General features: G+C 39.4%; 1 protein-coding gene across 2 annotated transcripts in view; it reads left to right on the top strand.

The window, feature by feature from the left end:
* The first annotated feature begins 6,305 nt into the window (after positions 1 to 6,305).
* The window catches only part of LOC118155703 (interleukin-6 receptor subunit beta-like), a 35,369-nt gene continuing 14,513 nt past the window's right edge, over positions 6,306 to 27,161 (top strand). Inside the window, exons 1-9 of one of the 2 annotated variants that reach the window (XM_035309105.1) lie at positions 6,306 to 6,671; positions 9,104 to 9,151; positions 9,353 to 9,403; positions 16,644 to 16,755; positions 20,188 to 20,354; positions 21,488 to 21,627; positions 22,466 to 22,607; positions 22,762 to 22,844; positions 25,691 to 25,901. In XM_035309105.1, coding sequence (XP_035164996.1) covers positions 9,109 to 9,151; positions 9,353 to 9,403; positions 16,644 to 16,755; positions 20,188 to 20,354; positions 21,488 to 21,627; positions 22,466 to 22,607; positions 22,762 to 22,844; positions 25,691 to 25,901 — 949 coding nt within the window. In that variant the 5' untranslated portion in view covers positions 6,306 to 6,671; positions 9,104 to 9,108. Of the gene's footprint in view, positions 6,672 to 9,103; positions 9,152 to 9,352; positions 9,404 to 16,450; positions 16,756 to 20,187; positions 20,355 to 21,487; positions 21,628 to 22,465; positions 22,608 to 22,761; positions 22,845 to 25,690; positions 25,902 to 27,161 lie in introns of those variants that run through there. The other variant, XM_035309104.1, reaches the window with a different exon arrangement.

The following is a 27,161-nucleotide window of genomic DNA, read 5'->3' as shown; positions in this document are numbered from 1 at the left end:
CTTTGGCCTGTGAGCAACAGCCCCAGCTCTACAACTGTCTTCTGTGTGGTGCTTAGAGCATGGCTTTTTAGACCAGCTGACAATGCTCCATTCCATTCATCATGCCTTACACAGGACCATGGTCATTGCTCGAATCATATTTGGTTTCTATGTTAGTAGTTGTCCACTCAGTGGAAAATTCTACTTTGGTTACTGCTAAAGAAGGGTAGGAGGGACAGAAGAAAACAGTGAAGCCATCAAGAGCTGGTATGAAATGTTAGATATAAGTTAGATTCTTTCTTTCACTACCTACCTATGTTACTGATTAAGAGACTTAAAGACTATTCCATCTAGTAAAATTATTGAATTGTGAATGCATCCTGTGCTATGCTTTTGTGATGCCAGTTCTAGTACTGTATGACAAAATCAAAGAAATCCTGACCTTTTCATTGACCAATAGAAAGTTTACATTAAAGGATGCTTCATGTCCCTTTTATTTTATAAAGGGTCTGTTTTGTATTGAAACCCTCCTGAGCTGTCATTAAACATGGTGTGAAGAGCTATTGCCATAATCAGTCAAAAGACATTAACATTGCAGTGTCTCCTAAGAGTGTATTCCCCTCTAAGAAAGAAAAGTGATTTGTAATATTCCTTTATAATTCTGCCTCCAAATTATTCCAAACTAGAAACTCAGATGTTTTTTTCCCAATGATCTCTCAGAGACACACAATTCTGGAACAGCGTTCTGTAAGGAGTAATGGGAATAAGAAACAACCAATTTTAAGTTGGCGCATGACCGATTTGCAAACAGGCTGAAAGTGAACACCTTCAATAGGAGTGGAGCTGATGACTCAGAAGTTCCCTTATTTCATTTAAGAACCTGAGGCAGAAGGGATAAAAAAGAAAAAAAGAAAAAAAGAAAAAAAGAAAAAAAAAAAAAAGAGTAAAAGAGTTCTCTGTTTGTTGCAGTGCTGTTTCTTCCTGTAAGGGAGAACTTCTTAACTTGGTTTCACTTCTAGAAAGCTGAATTTATGGCTGAGCATGGACTTAGTTCTCCATTCTCTTTTAAAGCTGAAGTGATGTTTACAGAAAGTTGGGTTAAACAAGCCAGGCCATAGCTTTTGTCTTTTAATAGCAAAGAAACATAGATTTGCAAAACCATCTCCAGCTTTCTTCCATTCAGAGCTGATCTGTCTCACTCCCATGGCAGGAAAAGCTCCCGCACTGGGTGAGGCAGGACACTGCAAGGCTGTTCACAGGACGCAGCACTATGTTGGTCAGAGTCCACTTTATATAGCGATCAGGCAAGCTCTACTGTTTGTCCAGCTCCTGCTTTTGTGAAAGCTGGGTGGTATGTATAGATATCAGATTAAATCCACATCCTCTTATAACCACATAGCCAAAAGTAAACCTCTCAAACAAATATATCTTCAGTGTGATTGTCTCTTGCCTTGAACCACTGCAAAGTATGTTATCCCAGAGTGGTAGCATTTACTTTGTCTGTATATACAGCCATATGTCATTGTGAACTAGATTCTTTATTTCCTTCATTATTTTACAGGGAAGAAATAAAAATAAATTATTTTCTGTCCTTAAACCTCATGTTCTATATCCATCTTCCTCTGAGCATTCAGAAAGAACTGAAAGACGTATTAAACTGGACAAGCAGTCCAGCTCTCCTCTTAGCTCTTGCCTTGCCAGTAGTCCTGTTCTGTGGCCAGCAAAGTATGATGAAGCATTTTCTCTTGACTGCAGTTCCATCTTCTCTTGCAGTGGCCCTTTCTGTAACCTTGAAGGCCTGTCTTTCACATATTTTCTTGCAACTTGCTGAGTGCTAGAATCTCCATATTGACTAGAGATACTATTTTGTTGCCAAGAACCTGTGTTTGAGGAGGAAACTGAGCACTAAACAATTCGTTATGTAAATGAGAAAAAGCCACAAAGATCAGATCCAAACTTCCCCGATTTCAAGGTTGCTTATATCCTCTGTAGTTCAGGTTTACTCTTTGGCATGTCATTTCACTCTTAATATGATTCCTTTTTTCCTGTCATGCTCTCTCCACAGCCTTCCCCTCTGATTATGAAAAAAGGAGCTTGCAATTATGACAATTACACAGAGTTTCACTGCTTCATGCAGACCCTTTCACCTCATGTCCCCTGTTATATTGTTTTAAGGCTCTTGCTCAGAACTTAATAAGTTAACTCACCACCATTTGACAGATCTAAATCCACGGTTTTTTGTTGTTGTTGTTTTGTTTTTGTTTTTCTTCAGAAAGCAGAAGAAATTAATTTGAAATTTTTCAATGTAAACTTTTTTTAGCTGGAGAGAGCTAAGGAGGTTCTGTGTTCTTCAAAATGGGATGTCTGCATGGAGCAGTTTGGCATTGCTTTATTGTAAAGAAAAAGAAGTGCTTTGGTAACTTTGCTTGAAATGTTTCTTTTTTTTAATCAAAAATATAACCAGGTTTATTATTATTATTTTATTTATTTATTTATTTATTTTTAAAATGGACTTTATATGCATTGGTTACACAGCAGGGCCATGCCTGCACCCATTAGTTAAGGTGCCCTCTGTGACTGTGCCACAGAAGTGCATCCTGCGCCCTCAAGCATCCAAATCAGCCTCCTCACTGTGCTGGGATATCATCAGATTCAAAGAACATGCCCATTCAAGCCCAGACTGCCACATGCCATGGCTGACCACTGAACGACACTTAATCAACACAGAAATGAAAGTGTGTTCCTCTGTGGTCAGCAGGAAGAGACTTCACCACGACAGCTCCTCAAGTCAAAGGGAGATAAATAGATACAAAAACAGTCTAAGCAAGCATTATTCTTTAGTATTATTTAATTAGCAGCAAAATCTCAGAGAAACAGACTGCACAGAGACAGGATAATGAGATAATCAGGAAAATAAAATATTTATCATGTAATAATAGACTAGGAAAGTATGAGTTGCATAACCTAGGAAAACACAGACTGATAATCAGTGTGAGGGAGGAAAAAAAGTATTTAGAGAGAAGTTGGCAGAAAAACTTACAAATATAGCCCAGCCAGGAAGAAATATGATGCTGAAAGCTAGAAGGAAGTCTCACCAAGGATTTCTAAATTCAGGAACAGCTGCCGGTATGAATGGCGAGGACCAAAAACCCACTATTTTTAAGATGGAGCTATTTCAGTTCATGACACAGACTGCAAGAATTGGTTACCTGTGATAGCAGGGCACTAAATTCAGGCAGCTACAACACCCCTGGTACTCCTGTGTTAAAGGCAGCCAAACTAAACTGGGAGATAAGATGGATTATGAACATTCATGCTGTGCCTAAGAAAGCCAAGAAATACTCCTTACAGCTGTGTGAGAAATAGAAGTTTACAGAATTTATGGACAGACAGACTTCAATCCTGAAGGAGACATAGTCAGGGCTGTGTGAGTAATCCATTGGAGGTCAAATCAAAACAAAAGTTGCACAAATGTTTGGTTCAGATCTATGTCCTTATCCAGGCATGCAACAAGTTTGGATTTCTCAGTTGTCAGAAGAGTACCCTAATCACTAGGGTGGCTGGGTATTTCGGTTAGGGGCATGATTTGGTCACTCTTGCTATAAACTGGTGCTCCAGGTTTATGCTTTAAGATACTAGAATGGCACATGACTCACCAGACACCATCCTTGCTTAAAGGATTTTTCTGAATTACCAATGACATAAAGCAGAATAGTCTAGATGGGGAGATTCAATATAGGCCATGTCAGGATGTCATATGTCATATGCAAAGCCCTCGTGCAGTCAAAGTAAGTTCAACCAGTTGTATCTTCTGAGCAATTGTTCCAGCTGATGAGCTTTAGAAGATATACAGGATAATTAAAATCATGACATTGTTACTCCAGTTGGACAAATCTAGCCCCTCCCTGGCTTTCTGTTCTATACAAAAGTGGCAAAGACCAACCTGTGAATTTTAAGATAACCAAAGTAACATTTAATAAAGCTAATTAAATGATCTCTCAAAAATATTTCCCCCAGGTTATCTATTGAATAATAATGGGAAGGAAAAAGAAAATGGTCAAAAACAATAAAGCCACAAGTGAGTATGTAAACAGTTCTCAATGACTTGATTAATTATAATTACTATGTTTAAATCACTTTGTCCCAAAACAGGAAAGACACTTGAAAAGATTCGGACTAAGAAAAGGTAATGACTTTTCAGCTCAAAGACCATTCTAATGCTGGATAGTATTCTGAAAGAAATATTACTACAGAGAAAAGTTTGTGAAAGTGTTTGTTTCACAATCCTTGAAAAGGATTGTGAAAATATTACACTAGCACAAACTAGCACAAACACATGCACTGTTACTGCAGTAGGAAAGGCAGGACGATATACAAGGACCGCAGGACAGTATGTAAAAAGTTCAGCTACTGCCCTGTACTGAGTTACTTCCTAGTCTTTTCTTAGGATTTCCCCCAAATTATGCTTTCTACAGTAGTTGTGTTTCTCTGCCCAGAAGAAAGCTTGGGGGGTGGAGGGGAAGGGGGAGAGAAGGATATGGACACGACACGACATGACATGAATCAGATTGTTATATCTCCTCCCACTTGTTTAAAAATAAAAGTCATTTAAAAAAAAATCTTTGCTGAATCTTACTCCCACAAGAAGTGTACATTGGGAGACTGTAGACAAACTTTTGTCAAATTCTTTTTGTTTCCACACCTCATATCCCAAAATAGCTCCCTCTAGCAGATGCAGGCCTACTGGATAAGCCGAGCAGGATGGCAAGGACGAAGGCTTGCCATTTTCATTGTGTAGAAAATGTACTAAGTTTCCTTCAGTAAAGTCTTACATGTGATGGAGAAAGATAAGAATGATCCTTAATTCCTCTGGCTACACAAGAAAACATAATGAATGCAAATCTCAGAAGGCCTTTATACTATATTGTCAGAACAGTCAGAGGCTACAACGTAGTTGTACAACTCCTGTTGTGGTTTGGCCCTAGTAAGCAGCAGTGTGCCACACAGACACTTGCTCACTCCTCCCCTGACCCCCAAAGAATGGTAAGGGGAGGAAGAGAATTAGAAAGGCAAAATTTAGAAAACTTGTGGGTTGAGATAAAGACAGTGGAAAGGCAGTGGAAAGGTACAGCAAAGCAAGCAGAGGCAAGGAGAGGTGAGGAGAGGAGAGGAAAAGACAAAGTGAATGATGCACAATGCAATTGCTCAGCACCATGCACAGGCAGTCCCAAAGAGGCAGCAATACCCCACAGGCCACACCCCCAATTTTTATTGTTGAGCATGATGCTGTATAACATGGGACATCCCTTTGGCCAGCCTGGGCCAGCTGTCCTGGCTGTGTCCCCTCCCAGCTCCTGGTGCACCCCCTGCCTCCTCACTGACAGGTGGAGAAGCAGAAGAGTGCTTGGTTCATCCTTGATATTATGTTAGCATTGATCAGCAGCAATCCAACCTGTGTGTATTATCAACAAAATTTTCATGACACATCCAAAACACAGCACCGTATGAACTCCTGTGAAGATAATTAACTCTGTCCCAACCAAACCAGGACAGTAAGAGATGCTCAAATGTGATCTAGAGAGACAAAGATCTTGTTTCCGATTCAAAAGGCAATACTTAAGACTCTGTTTATATACACAGCTCAGACGACTTGTGTCTGTTGAATTAAGTTTTCAAAGCACAGGTCTGAAATATGCCAGGGAGGACGTCCTCCAGTTATCCCAGAAACAAGCCAGTAGCACTAACTGTGATGTTGTAGCTAAAAGAAGTTGCTTGTCTCATCAGGTCATACTGCCTCAATTCTTATAAATATTCTATCTAACATACCAGGAAGAACTCTGCATTCAGACTTAGGGAGATCTACCATCACAGCACTAAGAGTGGTGAGACCCTGGACCTGCTCTTGCACAAGCAGAATTTGGTCCACACTTGTTTTAACAAAATCAATTTAGTTTCCTCTTTTATCTTCTCTTCCAAATAATCTTCACCCAAATATACAAATTGCTGGTTCTTCTACACTCTGCATCGACTGCCTAGTTTATTCAGCAATATCTGTGCTTCATCTGTACTTACATTTTTTATACCTCCGGGGAAGACCTCCTTTGAAGGTCTATCAGACAATGTGTTGGGGTGAGTATTGTCATTTTCATTAAGAGAAGGCCAAACTGTTTGAAAAATTAGCTGTTTCACAATGCAATTTCAACTCAGACAGAGTGAAAGAGTGTGTGGTGGAGACCTTTCCTATCACAGTGAATTTCCCCCAGGGGGTGTGGCTGAAGACTGGGTGGGATTTATGCTTTTCAAAGACCTTATCAAAACTGCTTTTTAAATTCAGATATTGATGTATTTCTCTGGCAAAAAGCACTGTAACAATCAGTCAAATATTTTGCAGACTTGCAGGTTTGCTTATCGGAAGCAGAGTTATTCAAGAAGTTACTTGTGAAAAATAGTGCAGCTCTATTTTAGATCCGGAGGAAAGATGTGGGACTTCAGCATGTAGTAATAATAGGCTAAAAATGAACTTGTATTTGTTACAATATTGAATTTGTTGCAGTATGCATGAAACAGAGCAACTGTAGTCAACTGAAACTGAACATTTTATTGGAGAAATGGCAAGCTAATTTACAGCAAAAATACACATAATCAACCAGATGAAAATGAAGACCTCAACAACTGCTTGCACTTCAGAGAAGGTAAGACTCTGAATACAAATGAAATATTCCTTTGCTAGTGCAATATTTCTGCAGCCTACTTTCTGCTTCAGCTGCCTGCTGGAATCTGAATGGGGTTGCCCATCCCATATAACCTAAGCTGTTTTAGGATGTATTTAGGACTCTGAACACACAAGATTTCAGACTCCTTCTATTTCATTAGGATCCATGGGCATTGGTTGCAAAAATGTACTCACAGGCTCACAGTCTGCCTCATTCTCCCTTTGATGTGCAAGGGTACAAGAAAGTTCTACAGGTATAAAGCAGGATGAGGGGGGCAGCAGGGTGTTCCTGACTGTGCTTCAGTGTCTTGGGAAATTCTTTTTCCTTTGAAGTGTAACAGTTAACAGCTGAAATTGGACAGAGTGCAGGGAAGGATTCTGTGGGGTTTTATATTAATTCACATGATGTAATCCAGGCTAAATGGAAGAGGTTAAGATTGCATTCAGGGGAGACCGAGAGCCTGCGTTGTCTTTTACAGCAGAACTTAAATAAACAAATGACAAGTGAGGAAAAACATTGAGAGAAATCCAGTACTACATCTACAGTAAGGTATAAGTCTAGGTCTGAGAAACCATTTAAACCACATGGAAAAAGTTGGTAGTCTCTTCTAGTCATTACTGCACTATTGAGCATATCACAGGAGACAGCATAATTTATCCTGGTCTGAATAACAGGAAAATTTAAAGCATTTGCAATTCTTAGACAAGTCCATGGCAGTAAAAGAGTTGAAATATTAAACACATGAAAAAGTGTTCATATGCAAAGTTTACCTTAAAAGTAATAGTTCAGCTTTTGTTTTACATTACAAAGGTTACTATGGCAACTGGATACCTGATCTATAATCAAAAATAGGTTCTTATTCCTATGACAAATTTCAGTTTTTGAGATTATTTCATCTATTTTGATTGACAACGCATTTTCTGTATTTCTTACAGTTGATTTTTTTTTTCTTTAAATGGAATTAACATCCACACTGAGACCTAGAGATCCAGCAACACTCATATGGACTTATTTTATTGCATTTCTTTCCCTACAGTATGTTCTTCCCTAATTCTATGCATGCTGAGTTCCTGCTGTTGTACTGACTTACATGGTTCTCATCTGGGATAGGTTACTTCAAATGTGATTATCCTGATCACTTCAAGTCAAGGTACATAGTTCAAGTAGCATTCTTTATCTCTTGACCTCCAGTTTGCTTTGAGTCTGTAACTCTGCAAAGCCCTATCAAAACCTCTCTCACGTATGACTTGCATTGTGTCTTTGTCACTTTTTCCTTACTGCTCATAAATTACTACTATCCTCTCTCTATTCTTTGTGGGAAGTGTTGTCAAGGCTGATATTTGGATCAGTCAGATAAGAGGGACTTTGAACCTGCATGCACAAACTGTATCTACCGCCCCTCAGCATTTTGAAGCTTACTCCCAAGCCCAAGCAACCTAATTACTAGGAAAACCCCTGTAACACCCAGTAGAATTCAATTTCTATTTTATGAATGTGCCCTTCAAAAATCTGATAAGATATGGCTGGTGCATTAGTCACATGCCCCCACTGTAGACTAGACTCAAGCCCATAACTCTCTCTTTAAGATGATTCATTTAAAATAGATTTTTCGTTGCTATTCAATACTCAACCTGAAATATGCCATAGTTGCCAAAATAAGTTAATAATTTGCCTATCACCAGGTAGGTTTGAATCCAGACTCTGCTTGCAGCTATCTGAGTACAGAAGGGAAATTTCCTACAGTAGTGGAATTTTCTGAAAATTTCCCTTTACTGATTTAGCAGCAAGAGCTATGGTGGTTCTGGACTGCCTAGAGTTATTTTATATGTTCTCTGATCAGACTTCATGGATGTGGACCTGATTTACAGCTATGGTGACTTTTGTCTACATAAGGGCTCCCCATTTTGCTACCAACAATGCAGATACAGCACCTCTGCAGTGGTGAATTTATTTTAAATGGAAAAAGAAGGCAGGAAGAGAAGACAGGCAGGGTCTGCTGCTGCTAATATTTATACAGTGTCTGATCATTCATTTTAGAGTAAGTCAAATACTTTGCCTTGTTTTTTTGCACATTGACATTTAGCATAGATTTTCAAAGAAGCTTAAGCTTAACCTAAGCTTAACTGGGTTTACACTGCTGATATTTTAGACACCTTTAACAATCTCATTGTGACTTCTAGTGCACACCAAAGAGAAAAGCTTCTGTTTTTCACAGGTGAAATTAGAATTTCCTAAATATATTTAATAACTTGGAGCCCAAATGTCCATCACATTGTCATTAACAAGTGGGTTAGGTGTATTCAGCCAGCAAAAGTATAGGTAGTGGAATGAATAGGAAAGTTGAAGAGGAAGTATGAAAAATAGACTAAAGAGAGTATAACATTGATGATAATCATTATGCTTCTTTTCAGAGAAGATGAAGAACTCTCTGCTTGCAGCTATCTTTTTATTTGCAACAGGTGAGTTTTCATTTGATGCATGACTTACTGCTGTTTATAAATGCTAAAAATTCTTAACACTACTCAAAGGCAAGGATACATGACCAAAGTCATGACTGAATTAAGTTCTCTGTGTAGGAGAAACTGCACTCTGCAACAGTTTATTTTATTTTATTTTATTTTATTTTATTTCAGTTAAATGCATTCTTTTTTATACCCTAGATTCCTGTAACTGCTTAAACTTGGATTTTCCATTGTGCAAGCAGCTTCCAGGTGGGTAAATATATTTCACATAACATCTGCTTAATTGTAAAGATGAACATTCAGATTTCCTATAATTGTTGAAGGAAATCTGCCAGCTGAAGTGATTTGGGTTTGAAATATAGGCATAGGGTTGTTTGGCTGAAATCCAGCATGCAGAAGCTGTGAATTTCTGACCCTTTCTCAAGGCCCAGATACTCATTACAGGGCTGCAGGCACAGGGTCTGTCTCTATTTCTTGTTTCAAGGGGCCTCCTAGTGGCCTAGTCAAATGGCAGTAGAAAATGTGATGTTTATATTGACAAACATTTATGGTTTAGATTTAACTAATACATTACAGTTAAAGGTAAAAAAGAGCAGCCAAACACTTATCAATGAATATCAATTTCACAGTAGCTGGTGGTCATGCTGGATTTATTGTAGGCAGAAAAAAATCCTACATGCTAGGATTTTTTCTTGCTAGGAACCACAGCAGGGAAGACAATTTTTTTTTTTATTACATAGTAGCACTAGATGAGACAACATCAGTATGACTGCATTTTTCTGAAATTAGCTATGCATAATTATCTAGTTCTTGCTATTACTCCATTGGACTAAAGCATCACTGAGAATACCAGGAAAAAAAAATACATACAGGAGTGCAAAAGTTGAGCCTTGTTAATTAGTTAGTTTGTTTGAAAGAGGAAACTGGATTGTGATTTTTTTGGTACAGGGGAAGCTTTTCCTCTGTTTGCACATCTCAGAATACAGTCTTGTCATGGGGCTAATATTCTAAGGTGCAGAAGAACCAATAATAATTAATTCTTTAAAAGGAAGCAGTACAGTAAACCAAAATGGAATAGGATAAAACAGTATGCACTTGTGTACCCACAAATATAGTACAAGTGGAAAAAAAATGTGGGTGACATCATATGCTCACCTGAAGAGTGTAATAGAGGACTTTACAGGACTTTATGAGACTTTATAGGACTTAGTATTTTGGCCAGGGCAGTGAGAGTGAGGTATGTAAATACACTGTTTCCACACATAGAAGCTACTATTTTTGCCTTGGCTGTTTTTAAACTGTCTCATAGAGAAAACTATTTTATAGAAAAATACTTTTTTTTTTTTTTTTTTTTTTTTTTTTTTTTTTTTTTTTGGTAATACCAAGAGAATGAAGAACAACACAAGGCCCTGTGCTTCTGTAGGGAGAAACAGGTCTGCAGCACTGTGGTCACCACATGGGTCTCAGTTAACAGAAATGGTTTGGGAAAGAAGTTCATAGAAATTTATTAGAAGGGGGGAAATGTTTCTATTCGATTTCATCTCTCCAGAACTGTTATTTCACAGTTTCAGGAGCAGTATGTTACAAACATACAGATGTGACGTGTTACAGCAGTTCCAAAAGGGTTTTGTTTCCAGTTGTTAATTTAAAAGAAAAGAAAAATTACCAAGTCAACAAAAGGCGCAATTCAGAGTAGAAGAGGAGAATAATGTGAGAGTAATTGCTACTTTCTCCAATTCTTAGAGAACCATATCAAGAGTGCAGGTGGCCAAGGTTTGGTTTGGTGATTGGACGAGGAAAGCAAAAAAATAAATAATTATTCACATTTGCTGTAGAAACAATGAAGACCTGACCTCTACCTTCCCAAAAGGAAGCTGCACACACCTGGACTGATGCAGCAGACTTTCATTAGAAATGTGTATTTCTTTTGGTAGGAGAAAGGAGGTGTCATGGGGTGGGGGTCTTAAGTCTGAGCCATAATGACACAATTTCTGGTCCAAACCAGCTGTTAATTTAAATACAGCTGCCATCCAAGTGGTGAAAGGCCAGGGACACTCTGTAATTCAGGTTATAGGAAGAAATCAGTGTGAGGAAAAGAGGAGGACTACTCTTTTACTGCGTAATTTGGCAAGGGTGTTCTGGGAAAACAAGCAGGAGGAGTTGGAAATCATGGTGCAATTAGAAAAATATGACCTGACTACTATCACTGAAACGTGGTGGGATGGATCACGTAACAGGAACACTGGAATAGAGGGGGCTCTGTTCTGTGCTACAAGCTCTTCAGAAGAGATGGGCAGGGAAGGAGGGGCTGGGGTGTTGCCCTCTATGTTAGGGAAGGGATTGATTGTGAAGAGATGCCTCTGAGAAACAGCCATGGATAGGTTGAGAGTTTGTGGGCAAAAGCTAAGGACCACACCAAAAAAAAGGACAGCTTGTGGATGGTGTCTACTACAGGCTGCCTGAGGAAGGAGAACCTGTGGATGAGGTTCTAGTAGCTTCAGCTACTAGAAGCATCACGTTTGCACTCTCTCACCCTGATGGGGGACTTCAGCCACCTGGATGTCTGCTGGGGAAGCAGCACTGCAGGCTGTGAGCAATCCTGGACCCTCACAGAGTGCACTGAAAATAAATGACTCATCCAGATATTAGACAAACCAACCAGAGAAGCATTACTGGACCTGCTGCTCACCAGTGCAGACAAACTATTTAAAGAGGTTAAGATTGGAGGCAGTCTGGTATGTAGTGGCCATGCCCTGGTTGGGGTTTGTGATCTCAAGAAATATGGGCCTAGCAAAGAGCAAAGTCAGGACCTTGAATTTCCAACGAGTGAATTTCCAGCTGTTTAAAAGGCCTAGTGGATGAGATCCCCTGGAACATCATCTGTAGGGACAAAGGAGCTGAACAGAGCTAGCAACTCTTTAAGGATGTTTTTCTTAGAGTACAAGATCTCTCCATCTACCTGTCTAAGAAAGCAAGCAGGGGTGGCAGAAAACTGGGATCCCATTTTTAAAAAGGATAGAAAGGAAGACCTGGGGAACTACAGAGTCTCTACTATGAGCCTGGGAAAATCATAGAACATATCCTCCTAGAAGCAATGTCAAGGCACATGCAGGACAAGGAGATGATCTGAGAGAGCCAGCCTGGATTCACCAAAGGTAAATTGTGCCTGACCAATCTTGGGGCCTTCTGTGATACAATGACTGCATCAGTTGACAAGGGAAGACCGACCAATGTCATCTACCTGGACTTCTGCAAGCCCTTTGACGTGGTCCTACATGACAACCTGATCTCCATATTGGAGAGAGCTGTATTTGAAGGGTAGACCATTCAGTGGAAAGGAATTGGTTTGAAAGTCACACCCAGAGTGTGGTGGTCAATAGCTCTATGTCCAGGTGGAGCATGGTAACGAGTGGTGTCCCTCAGGAGTCTGTCCTGAGACTGGTGCTGTTTAAGATCTTTATCAACAACATGGACAGTGGGATTGGGTGTACCCTCAGCAAGCTTGCAGATGACACCAAGCTGTGTGGTGCAGCTGATACATTAGAAGGAAGGGATGCCATCCAAAGGGACCTAGACAGGCTGGAGAAATGTGCATGTAAAAATGTACATGTAAAAATGCAGAAATGTGCAGTAAACTGCATGAGGTTCAACAAGCGCAAATGCAAGGTGCTGCACCTGGTTTGGGGCAATCCCAGCCATGAGCACAGACTGGGAGAAGAATTCATTGAGAACAGCCCTGCAGAGAAGGACCCGGGGGTTCTGGTGGACAAAAAGCTCAACATGAGCCAGTAGTGCACACCTACAGCTCAGAAGGCCAACTGCATCCTGCATTTTCAGAAGGCTGTGCTTATTGGTGCACTGTCTACTTGGAGGCCTGTAGCTAGCGGTGTCCCCCAGGGGTCGGTACTGGGTCCAGTGTTGTTCACCTTACTCATCAACAACCTGGATGGTGGAATGGAGTGCACCCTCACAAGTTTGTTGATGACACAAAGCTTGGAGGGTTGGCTGATAGCCCAGAGGGCTGTGCTGCCATTCAGAGGGACCTGGACAGGCTGGAGGGTAGGACCGAGAGGAACTTCATGAAGTTCAAGAAGGGCAAGTGCAGGGTCCTACACCTAGGGAGCATTAACCCCAAGCACCAGTACAGGCTGCAGGCTGACCTGGTGGAGAGCAGCTCTGCAGAGAGGGACCTGGGAGTCCTGGTGGACAGCAGGCTGACCATGAGCCAGCACTGTGCCCTTGTGGCCAAGAAGGCCAACGGTATCCTGGGCTGCATTCGGAAGAGTGTTGCCAGCAGGTTAAGGGAGGTGATCCTCCCCCTCTGTTCAGCCCTGGTGAGGCCACACCTGGAGTGCTGTGTCCAGTTCTGGGCTCCCCAGCACAAGAGGGACATGGAGCTACTGGAGTGAGTCCAGAGGAGGGCTACTAATATGGTGAGGGGACTGGAGCACCTGTTGTACGAGGACAGGCTGAGAGAGCTGGGCCTGTTTAACATGGAAAAGAGAAGACTGAGGGGAGACCTCAACAAAGTGTATAAATATCTGAGGTGAGGGTGTTGAGAGGATGGTGCCAGTCTCTTTTCATTTGTGCCCAGCGACAGGATGAGAGGCAACGGGCACAAAGTGAAGCACAGGAGGTTCCGGCTGAATATGAGAGGCAAATTCTTTACTGTGATGGTGACAGAGCACTGGCACAGGTTGCCCAGAGAGCTTGTGGAGTCTCCTTCTCCAGAGATACTCAAAACCTGCCTGGATGCCATCCTGCACAATGTGCTCTAGGTGATGCTGCTTGGCAGGGGCATTGGATTAGATGATCTTCAGAGATCCCTTCCAACCTTGGTCATTCTATGATTCTGTGATCTTGGGCTGCATCAACAAATGAGTGGCCAGCAGGTTGAGGGAGATGATTCTGCCCTTCTGCTCTTGTGAGGCCCCACTTGGAGTGCTGTATCCAGGTCTGGGGCCCCCAGCACAAGAAGGGTGTGGATCTGTTAGCGTGGGTCCAGAGGAGGGCTACAAGGATGATCTCTCTCCTATGAGAAAGGCTGAGAGAGTTGGGACTGTTCAGCCTGAAGAAGAGAAGGCTATGGGGTGACCTTATTGAAGCTTTACAATACTTAAAGGGGGCTTATAAAAAAGGTGGAGAGCAACTTTTTGCTTGGGGAGACAATGACAGGATAAGGGGAACAGTTTTAAACTACAAGAGGGGAGAGTTAGATTAGATGTTAGGAGGAAATTCTTCACTCAGAGGATGGTGAGGCAGTGGCACAGGCTGCCCAGAGAAGCTGTGGATGCCCCATCCCTGGAGGTGTTCAAGGCCAGGCTGGATGGGGCTTTGGGCAACCTGGTCTGGTGGGAGGTGTCCCTGCCCATGGCAGGGGCTTGTAACCAGATGGTCTTTAAGGTCCCTTCCAACCCAACCAATTTTATGATTCTATGAACCTGGGTAAATCTTTGAACCACAACCATCCTTCATTACCAACTCCAGAGACACATATATTTACTTATCAAATGGCAAACCTTTATTGTTGAAGACTAATAGGTCTACTGGCATCTTATTAAACCTCTTAGATGTAAGAAACACGTGGCTCTACTTATTAGGAAAAAATCATTATCATATTAAATATCCTGTACATTTTGAGATCCTTATCTACTTTTCAGAAGAGAAGAAAAACCAACACATTTTATTTCTGTATCTTTTTTAAAAAGTGTGGGTGGTAGTTCGAGACACAATGAGTGATTCTTCTGAACTAATAGTTCAGACGGTAAGACACAAAGCAAAAGGAGAACAGTCAGATTTTATGATTAAAGTTTCTGACAAGAGATTTCTGAAATACTGAAATTAGCTTTACCACCAGAAACTAAAAGATGAGATTCTAGATGAGATTCTTTAAGAACATCATCAGTTGTTAATTTCTCTTTGGGTGAAAAAAAAAATAAAATAAAATAAAATAAATAAAATAAAAATGAAGTTGTTTCGTATATAAATTTATATTCCTGCTTTGTAATGTGATCTTTTTGAATCTGGAAGTATACAGTATTCTGTTGTTCTCCGGCAATTATTCTGAACTTTGGATCTCTAGATAGATAGAGATGATTGATAGTTTTAGATTAATTCTGGAGTCTAGTCAATCAGTTCTGGTGCTGATAATTATTCCTGTGCTATGGTGACATAATGCTTTGCAAGAAAATCCCCAGTCATTCTTTCAGTTTGGAAACTGTGGAAATTCCACATTTGCCCTTAGTGATAATCACCAAAAGGAAGCCACTCTCTCCCTCTGACTCCTCCTTAAAAATAATTATGCAAGAAATTTTTAATTCTTGCCTGACTTTCTAAGATGTTTCACAGGGATGAGTGAAGCCTACAAGATCCTCAGTTCTGACCTACGCTTTCCAAAATGTCTACAAAATCCTGTTTAGCTGTCAATAATCTGCTCCAAGCAAAGCTGTTGCCAGCTCCAGTTTGTAATTCTGCTGAGGAACTGTGCCTCCCCTCCATGCAAGGCCAATGCCCCATGCTCTGCAAGATTTCCAAGCCACAGTGACTCCCCTGGGGGATATGTTTTGCACCATGGGTCTGGAGTGACCCACCAGAAGCCACTGCCTTGCACAAATTCGAGCAAATCCTTGAGCAGTGGCACACAGCTGCTGCTCTGAGACCACTGCTTTTGCAGACACTGAGAGCACAAAAGGCACTAACTGCCAGATCAGGAAGGTGTGAAACCAGAGCAGAGCAGACGTGGGAGATAAAAATCGAAGGTCTGTTAGCAGAGAGGTGCTAACATTTTGGTCATCTACTATAGGGAGACTGTCTTGCAATAACTTTCTTCAAAGTTAGCAAAATATATTATCAGCAGCTGGAAGTGCTTCCTTGAATGCATGGAATTAGTTCTGCCAGAGAGTGCTTCCAGTAGCATAAAGATATTCCAGTCAGAATTGAAAAAAATAAAAATAAAAAACCAACCAAACAACAACAAAAAATCAACATCAACAACAACAAACAGTTTAACCAGTTTAAGCTTTAAATAAGCACAGAGGCAAACTGCAAGCAAGATGTCAGTGTTGTAGGAGAGAAACACAGTTCAAAGGTGTAAAAACACTGAAGCCACAAGAAAAACCATGGCAAGCATTTCAGTACTACATTATTTGGTATGTAATAGGTGGTAAAGAGAATGCAAAACATTGGAACAATTCTCCGTTTTTACTGCCATGTAGGAAAACTAGTTTTTCCTTGGAAACATTGCAACTCATAATGTTTAGTCTCTCTAAATGTTTCTGTCCCTTGTTCTGAGCATTAGTGAGGTGCTTGCCTTGAGAATAAACATGGCATAAGGGATCACACAGCTAGTACTTATTTCATTGCACAAAGAATATAATGGTTTTATATATATATATATTTATTTTGATTCTCCTAGCCATCTTGTACTTTTTTGATGGTAAATATTTGCTTGCGATGGGTGTTTTCCAATCTGCATGTTTCCATTTTGCAGACTGGGACAATGAATTGATGTGCTACAAAGAAATAAGTGAGGATCTAACTTGCACCTGGTTGCCAGCACCCAGTGCTCCAAATACTGTTAATTACACCTTATTCTTAAAATGGTAAGTCTAAAAGTCACTTCAGAAAATGAAAAGCTCTTATCGCTGTTTGGCATTATTCTTACCTGCCTGAGATGTGTTCTGATGCATTTCATCCCATTATAGGTTATTATACAATACTGATCAAAATCTTTCCTCACTCCTCATATTGATTTGGTAAGAGCTGCCCGTTCCAAACTGTAAGGAGGTTGGCATTGCCAAGCACACACAGTGCCAAGCAGAAGCTTAGATTAACTTAATTGTCAATGTAGAAACAGCTATAACCTCTTCTTGAATGGAAAATATATACAGAAAAAATCTGAAATAGGTGCATAGATTCAGCAATTGCTCTGTCCAATCTGAGGAAGAGTGATTTACCATTTCCTAATTTTGTGAAAGGTGACTGGCAAAGCTACTCTGGATCAGACTGGGAGGACCTCAGCAGCAACTGTGTTTACCTGTCTCTTTCACGGATTCATTAAACTTTGATCAAGATTAGACCCGTATCTTCACTCCCTGTTTAAAAAATAAAAATAAAAATAAAAAATAAAAATAAAAAAACAGGACAACTTTGTAAGTCAGTAGCACTGTTGCAGAGAAGTGAAACAAGCTCTTCATACCAGTAATTTTCTTCACTGTCCACTGACAACATGTAAATGGTCTTGCAAGAAACCTCTTCCCATCCAGTAAATCATGCTTATCTGAGAAGCAATTATTTTTTCTTTCTATATTTTGCTGGTTATTAGACTTTTCATTTTTTTATACTTCCAACATGTCTGTTTGAAAAGCTATTTCCACAGATCACATTAATTGTTTCAATTTTTGCCTATTGATTTGCACTGAATATTCAACACTAATACACGTATTATACATTACATATTATATTAAGCCATGTATCAAATGAGATATTAGATGTGGCATGTACGAAACATAGATTTTGAAGTATTTTACTGCAATTTTGAATTATCAAGTTTAATAGCCAGAATTAACTTGTAGGTGTTAATCTCATAATATGGGTATCTTCAGTTTTCATGCTCCGTTTTTTGAGGAAGTTAAAACAAAAACCCATTTTTAATGCGGATAGGCAGATTAAATAAACATCTGCACAGTGCTTTTTTAAAAAGAACAAAGCAGGTTGCTGTCTCAGTACCATCATTATAAAAGGAATTTTCCTCATTTTATATCTACATATTTGGGATCTCCCACGAGATTAAGGGCATGTTTAGAAAGAGGGAACTGAAATCAGAAGGCACAATCTGTGCCATAAGGCCACATCGTGGGGTACACAGGTTACAATACTGTATGCTGTTGGCAAATCCTGATACTTATAGCTGAATATGTTACCACATATCACACTGCTCTTTGCTCTCTGCCTTTTTTTTTTTTAAAAAAAAAAAAAAAAAAAAAAGCTGTGGTTAGGAGCATCTCCTGAAGCTAAGAAAATGTTCACTACGCTGGCAAATTCCCCAGGTGATCTGCACACTGCAGACTAGCAAGGCAGCTACCTTCTGTGTGTGATTATTCTCCCTGGCTCCATCAATACCTTCCCACTGGAGGTAGCAGCAGGTGCCAACTTGCAATAAGTACAAGTTATTTAATATTCTGTTATGATCAGCACATTTAACACTTGAAATAAGTAGGTAGGTAATTTGTATACCTACCCATTTCTTTTTAAGAACATTGAATCGGCACAGCTTTAGCCTGGAAAAATCTGTTCCGTGTGTGTCAGAGATTGTGAGGGAAAGCCTAGACAGAACAGGAACAGCCTACCATTTAAGTCCTTTTCATGAAGGAAACATGACTGAGTGATGAGGAAACACCAAAGTAAAGTTAAATCTTTCCCCTTTAAGTGTTTATTCATTATCCCCATCCCTGCTGTTCTTTACATATTCTTTACATTCACATGCTAGTCCCAAACCCTCCACTACCCAAGAGAACTTTTTTGTGGCAATTGGTTGCATGTAGGACATTGGCAGAATTTCAGTTTTCACTACAGTTCACTGGAAAAGGCCAAAATCTCAGCTGGCTTCAGCCAGTCCAGATAGCAAGAGGTTTCCTCTCTAATGGAACTACAAGGACAGTGTATATTGACACAGGATTGGCTCTAACACGTGCTCTTCTCCCTGCTGTTGACTGCCCTAGATGATCCTCCTTTGAGCAGTAATATTGGACAAGCTGATATCCAGAGGTCCAATACGACCTCAGCTGTTTTGTGATTCTGTGAACTGTGGACTCCTATCTGCATTAAATGGTTTTGGCCAAAACAGTGTAAAGTGCCTGAATGGCTCCAAATAGTACTGGACAGTCAACATACCTTTTGGCCACTGAATTTGTTTAAATTTATAACAGAGAATTGGCCAGCTATTGGATTTGGGTGAGAATCAAGGTGGCATAAAGTATCTTTCCATCAACTAGTCCGAAGCACATAGTAATTACGGAAGTAATTTATATAAAAAAGCTTTACTGCACAGTCACCATGAGTTGGAGGCACTTTGTATCTTGCAAATATATTCTGTACATGGTAGACTTGCCCTGTTGACTTACTTTTACTGTTGCATCTTCAACCATTACACAAGGCTATGGAGGGGAAAGACTTGGAGACATTTTTAAAAAATGGAGGTATTTCCTGCTTCTAACGAATGCAGTAAAATAAGGAATTTGTAAACAAAGGAGAAGGGAGACTGAATTTTTCCTTTAGTATTGTTCTTGAAAGAGTGTTCTTGAAGGCAAGTAACTGAGGATGAGAGGAGCACCTGCTTAGGCACTTCCCATGTTATTATTCCCATGATATTGCAGTATCTACAGGAGTACAGAGTACTAGTGTAAAATCTGAGGAATAGGGTGTTTGTCTAGGAGGCCCAACTTTTAGTAACCTTTAAGCAGAGAAATCCCCTTCCTTGATGAATGTTGGAACTACAAACACACAGAAGCATCAGGCATGGGCAGCCACTAACTGTGGGTGAAAATAATGAAATTTCTCAGACTTCCTGGGCCATTTTCATACTTAGGTATACTTAGGAGAAATCTACAGGTCTGAGGACTGAGGTGGCATTTAATTATCTATGTCTGGTTCCTGCAAAGCATAAGACTTTAGTCAGAAGACAGGCATAACACCATAATACACAACGTTTTTCATACCTTTGTGGTAATTTAGATTAATTCAAGGAATTTATGTATCTCCATTGTAGGTGGCAAGCAGATTTTATGAAGTAATTTCTAACCTAAAATTATACCTTCTGAATGCTATTTACATTCAATTATTAGTACAAGAAGGCCATACAGATTTTGTCTTGTACCACTCTGTGCATTATAAATTTAAAGAATTTAAGTTTTCTACCACATAAAACAGATTTACAAGTTTAAATTAGCTAGAATTACTGTGGTACTGGAATTACGTTTGTTGTTTCAAGCTGCTCAGAAAAGTTTGGTCTTCATTCTGATTCCTCTTTTGTGAAGGGAAAGAATCCAAAGGCTTTTCCAAAGAAATACATCATCACCCACCATCACAATAGAACGAAAGGATCTCTTCATGCAACGCTCTGCATCTATTTGGATAGCAGTGAATTATGCCCATGACAGCTGTGTGAAAGGAAAGAACATCTCATTAACACCAAGCAAAGCAGGTACAACATCTTCATGATTTGTATTAGTTCATCATCCAGCTGAAACAGTGGTACCGTGGTAGCGTTTTCTTCAAAATTATTTTCAAAATGGTAACTCCTGATATACACTATACACATGCTCTTTTTACTAATTCAGAGTGTTGCAGTTTGGCTTATTTGGATTGAAATAAATTGCAGAAGTCTTTGGTTATATCTTTTTTATATTTTATCAAATGTTTTTTTGGAGCAGGACTTTAAAACATTTGCTAGACTATAAAATAGTTATATCCCACAAAATATATACTGAAAATATCTTTGTGTACCATACTTTACCAGCTTCCTCTGCTCTCTGGTGGTTTTCCTACCTTCTTTATGGGTATAAAAAGGGCAGGCTGACTCAGTAGCAGGCATTTAAGGAATTCTTGCTATAGAGCGTTAAAGTTTTAAGAAATCTTTTCGAGTTTCAACTATTTTCTCAGGCTTGTGCCTGTTACAAAGTACTTCTGGGGATGTATGAAAAAAGAAATCCTATGAACTATGCAGTTTAGATATTTGTTCACAGATTCTCTAGAGTATCAAATCACTGAGATAACTTCAAGATCTTCCCAAAGCCCCACCTTCTCAGAGTAATTATGTTCCAAGTAAAAAAGTGCTTCTCACCACTGACAGGCACTACAGTACAACCAAATTATCACTATGACCTCCTTTGGAGACTTTTGGCCACCTTGCTTTTATTGTAGGGGAAACAAAATGTATTTACATTTAAAATTACATAGCTAAACACAGTTGCTGAAATTGGAAGCCATTAAGTTCTGTAAACTTTTCTACATAACATGATTTTAGGTACTATTGACATTTTGATTTTGCCATTCAGACTCATTCAGAATAGCACCACTTCAGAAAAAGGGTCTTCCTGATATCAGGAGAAGCATTCACAAAAGAATTGCAAGAGGAACAATCCTATTTTGTTGATGCCATAAAGATTTAGTAATAATAATTTATTTCCAGTCTTTTAAAAGTCTTGCAGTGTTTGGTACTCTGAGCCAAGTCTTATATTTTATTTTCAGTGAAACACACCAACACACCTGACACATAATTATCAAAGCTTTCCTGCTTCTCTTGTATTGATAACATATGCATATTTCCCATTTTAGGGAAGTGCTTGACACCATCTAACATAAATGCTCATCAGATAACAAACCAACTGATAATAAAATGGGACATGCCTGCAACTCCTACACAATATGAACTGAGATACAGAGAAGCACTCACAGAAACCACTCAGTGGACACTAGTAAGTATTTCCAGATGCCAATTACTTGAGAACATGAGGTGCCTTACAATAGCACATATGGCAAGATGTAAACAGGATGCTACTGAAGGGCATTGAAATATGGATAGCAAGAAAGCATAGCATTGAATTTGAAGGCAAATCTCAGATCTCTTAGTTTTGTTCTGACAGATCCTGAGCTGTATGAGAGAGACAAATTAATAGGTTTATACAGAAAAGAAAAAGAAAAAAAAAATAGGAAAAAGAGAAAAAGGCAAAAAAAAAAAAAAAAAAAAAAAAAACAATGTGTTAGCTCGTAATTTAACCAGAAAATAAGACACAACCATCAAGAGTGGAAAAGCTGAGGATCTACAGAAGATATTAGAAATATTAGAAATGAGATAAAATCCCAAGTCCTGGTTACACATCAAGTGATGGTCCATATTTCTTTCTTTGCTGGCATCATTAAGTTTTCAGACTTAGTAGAGATCAGATAATTGTGATGTTGTTCTTCAGAATGCCAGCAAGTATCAAAGTTAAGTAACTGATAATTTTTCATCATATCTGCCTAATCCATTTAAAAAAGCAAACAAACAATGTTTAGATCTACACTACAGCTTACATGCCCTGGCTGAACAGAGTTAGAGCACAAAGAAGAAAGCATAAACTTGAAATAATTAGAAGAAACTGACTAAGATATGTAGCAATTATTTTATGATGGGGACTGCTACTTTCTTCTGCAGTCAGAATAATGGTCCTTGACTTAGTAAACAGTTAATAAAAGACTAGGCTTTATTATGTTTATAATATTATGTATTACGTTTTATTACTGCCACATACATTAAACATCATTTGTTTTTAGGTGCCCATAGAAAGCAATGCTGTCAACATCACTGTTTCAAATTTAAATGCTACAGCTTCATACATTGTTCAGCTCAGATGCATAGCCAAGGATGGTCTTCACTGTGTTTGCATTTGGAGTAGAGAGATTTTGGTCCCTCACAGTAAGTGAAAGATGGTTTCATGTGAATAAGCATGAGTGTAAAATCCTTTTCCAATTTTATATCATAGGAAATAGCATTGTCAGATACTATTGAAAATATGAAGATCAACTGATTTATATGAGTGCATGTCTCCCTATTTTCCCATGTTTACCAGAGCTCATGAGCAAGCCAAGAATATCATATAATGCAACTACAGAAATCTCTCCAGGCAGAAGAAGTGTTCTTCTTAAGTGGGAGGTAATGTTCTCTTGAGAATGGGTCCCTTCCGTTATATCCATGCTATTCATTCATTATTTTATAGGAAGAAAATAGTCTTTCTCATTTTATTGAGGCTACAGTGTACAAAGAAAAAGCATTGAATATTGAATTTGTGCTTCAGGATTCACTGAATTTGTGTGGTTCTGTGCCAGGTGCTAGAAACTAGCAAGCAGAAACTACACCAGTTTATAAACTATTTATTTTTTTACTTAAAAATATTAAAATAGCAATTTCTAGGCTCAAGTCACTAACTAGAATTAATATTATTTCCAGCTAACATCAAGAATTGGTGTGCCTCAGGCTTGTTTTAGAATTAAGCTTTTCTTGAAAGATCCTTGCAAGCCTTAACATGTTCAAGAAATGTACATTGTGTTTGACACATTCCTAAGGAACATTCATATTCTCAACAGAGACCAAAACTTTTCAGAAAAGCACTTAGTAAGTCTACTAATTTGCTAATTCAGAAGTGCAAATACATTATAATCCAGAGAGGAAAGGAAAGAAAAAGTGTTCTGGCTTACAAGAACATCTAGCTTCATGTTTCCCCTAATGAAATTTAAAATTGACTTTAGAAGTGAGAGGCTTCTCCCCTTCTGTAGCAGGTGTCATTACCAGCAGACTGACTACAGTTTATCAGTCAATTGAACCAGCTGAAATTCTCTTGGCAAGAAATGGATAATTGACAGTCGTGAATTCACATTTAAGAGGCCCATAGGCAATTTTGTAGAGCAAGGTGTGCCTGCAGGTTTTCATGTGGAAACTAAGGCTATGTGGATGCTGAGAGAAGGAACATCTACAGACTCCCAGAAACTTGTCATAGGGAATGTCTAAAGCAGAAAAGACAGAGACTGGCAGAGTTTTGAAATATCAAGAAAATCTGGAAAGTTTTGTAATTACCCCATGTGGTTTTTTGTAAGGGAAAGAAAAAAATAGCAGAGGAAGTAGACACCTACGCTTCTGATTGGGATGAGATATCCCTTCTTTTCCTTTATCTCCTGAGAAGAAGGCAAAGCTGCAAAGTAAATGATTCATTTTGAGATAAAGAAGTGGATTGTATGTGCCAATTTAAATGTTAAGACAAGAAAGCATTCTCCGCTAAAGTGCTTTGAGTAAAAACTATGTACTTTAAATACAAAATCAAGGCTAGCACCTTCTTTCAGGAAATCTCTTCTCCTAATCTAGTATACCAAATAAGATTAAAGTCCAGATGGCTTCAGCAAACATTGAAGAGGCAGAAGAAAGGAGTATACTCAATAATTAATACGGTAAATGAAGAGGAAAAAAAAAAAAAAAAAGTTTCTGCTGCCTTACTTGTTTAAGCCAATTTGAGATAAACAAAGAAACAAAATAGCTTTAAAATTGTAGAGACTAGGCATAACTCCTCTGTTCTTGTTAATGTTCCATGTGTAAACTCTACAGAGTTTGGACCAAAAGACACAAGATAGATGGCTTCAGCTGTGAACATCCAAGCAGGCATTACATATTGCTTTCCTCACTGGAAATAACATAAGGCCTCCTGCTGCACTGCACAGTGCTTGCCTTTTCCAGTCTCACGTTGCTAATTTAAGAAAGTTAAGCTCTGCTTGTTTCTACTTGTGTAGTAGACCTCATATGCAAGATATTCTATGAATCATTTCTCCTACACATAGATATTTTCTACTTTCCAAGTCTGGTGAGAGAATCATAATGCTATTCCCCCAGCAGCTTCACCAGAGCTTCAGATAAGGGCACTAGTTCATCCCTCCATATGCTGGGATAAACTTCTTTCCTTTCCATTTTAAGAACTTCCACGTTTAGCAGAAATCCCTCTCAGCATGTATGTCTTTGCCTTTTAAATTTGTTGACCATCATCCCATCTATGTTAGTCCAAATTTATCCAATTATTTCACTAAGATAACTTGACCTCCTACTTTAGTGTTTTCTTTACACTATTAATTCACTGCCAATGACTAAGAAATAATAGACACACTGGATATCAGAAGCAATTTTCGCACAGTTCCTAGACTTCCTTGTATTTCTTTCAGTTTCTATCTAGACTGCAGTGGTTTGAATTTCTGTCCACTCATTTTCTGATCTGCTGTGAAGATTCATGCAATAAAATAATGAGTGAACCATCATCACCTAAAAATTTGTATCAATAGCTATGTAACATACTCCAAAGTTGTAGTATAATTATCAGCATTTATCCTCAAAGAGACTGGATGTCTAACAGAGTCTAGTAGATGAACATTCCCAGAGGCATAAACTTCAATTCAACACCTCTCATTAACTTTCAAATTCCTAATTATGAGGGGTATATGTTCCAGTGAAATGTAGAGAATGTTATGGCTGCTTCACTGCTGCTATTACTAGTTGGATGCACATAACCAAGATCCCAGTTAAGCAAAACACTCAAAACTGCTTAAATCCTCTCAATTTAAGAATACTGTTAATATTAAGAAAATACTTTGCTTAATTGATTACTGAGAACCTAACTGAAATATTATTTTATCACCATTATTAAATCTGACATTTTGTTTATACAATTCCATTGCTCTTGATTTTCTACACAGGACATAACTTCTATAAGATCATAGAATCATAGAATATTTGAGTTAGAAGGGATCCACAAGGATCAAGTCCAACTCCTGGGTACCCAAAGGACCACCCATAAATAAATAAATAAATAAATAGATCAGACCATGTGTCTGAAAGTGTTGTCCAAACTCTTCTTGAACTCCAGCAGGCTTGGTGCCATGACCACGTCCCTGGGGAGGCTGTTCCAATGCCCAACCACCCTCTCAATGAAGAATATTTTCCTGAAATAATCTTCTTCCTCTTTCTAGGTAATGCAAAGTGAGAACATCCTTGGATACTACATTGATGTTGAAAGAATACCCAACAGTTGTGCAGACTCACAAAATCGCATCATTCTAAAGGACAGAAATGTTCTTCTAAATCTCTCTATGGCTTATTATAGGGTTCATATTTCTGCCTATAACAAAGAAGGAGAATCTCCACAGACCATCTACATTGTCCCAGATTCCTCTGCAACAGGTACTAACTTTAACATTTACTCAATAAAGTTGTGGAGAAGTTTTATTATTTTGATATAAATTAACAGATTGAGCAATTTAACACTCCTTGTTAACATCACCATGCAATTTATTATTCCTTGTATTTAACATAACTTGAATGTATACTAAGTAAGTTGGTGGTCAACACTAAATTAGGAGGAGATGTTGACTCCATCAAGGGCAGCGAGGCCTTGCAAAGATACCTTGGCAAATTAAAGGCCTGGGCAATCGTCAAGCACATGAAGTTTAACAAGAGCAAGCGCTGCACCTGGGAAAAGGCAAACCTTGCTGTACATACAGACCTGGGGATATGAGGCTTGAGAAATGGATCTGGGGGTTCTGGTTGACAGCAAGTTGAACATTAGACAGCAGCGTGCCCTGGCAGCCAAAAGGGCCAGATGTACCCTGGTATGCATCAGGCACAGCACTGCTAGCTGGTCGAGGGAAGGGATTGTCCTGCTCTGCTCTGCGCTCGTATGGCCTTGCCGCAAACACTGTGTGCAGTTTTGGGCCCCACAATATAAGAAGTGTCCAAAGGAGGGCAACCAGGATGGTGAAGGGTCTAGAGGGGAAGAGCCCCCTTGGTTTGCTCATCCCAGAGCAGAGCAGGCTGAGGGGAGGCCTCATGGCGGCCTGCAGCTCCCTCACGAGGGGAGCGGAGGGGCAGGCGCTGAGCTCTGCTCTCTGGGGACAGCGACAGGACCCGAGGGAACAGCATGGAGCTGGGACAGGGGAGGGTCAGGCTGGGGGTTAGGGAAAGGTTCTGCACCCAGAGGGTGGTCGGGCACTGGGACAGGCTCCCCAGAGCAGTGGGCACAGCACCGAGCCTGCCAGAGTTCAAGGAGCGTTTGGACAATGCTCCCAGACATCTGGTCTGATTTTGGGGTGGTCTTGAGTGGAGTCCATGATCCTTGTGGGCCCCCTTCCAACTCAGGGTATTTTATGATTCTATTACTCTTCTTCCTTCTTCTTTTTTTTTTTTTTTAAACAAGGTACAGAATGCTTTGGTGAACAAGGGTGCAAGCACCAGATATCTGCAAACAATTAGTTTTCTAATTGTTTTCTATAATTTTCTATCACACACCCCTCATTACATTCTCCTTTGCCCTGCAAATGCACAATTCATTTTGGTCCTTACATTTGACTGCTTCTCTTTCTTCTGATGTAATACATACTTTCACCTCAAGCCATATTTCATCTGACAGCTACCTGTTTACTAAATTGCTGCCTGTTCTTCACA

Source organism: Oxyura jamaicensis, chromosome Z (assembly GCF_011077185.1).
Source record: "Oxyura jamaicensis isolate SHBP4307 breed ruddy duck chromosome Z, BPBGC_Ojam_1.0, whole genome shotgun sequence".
In the NCBI taxonomy this organism is placed as follows: Eukaryota; Metazoa; Chordata; class Aves; order Anseriformes; family Anatidae; genus Oxyura; species Oxyura jamaicensis.
The sequence above is the reverse complement of the archived record's forward strand: the minus strand, read 5'-3'. Positions and strand labels throughout refer to the sequence as shown.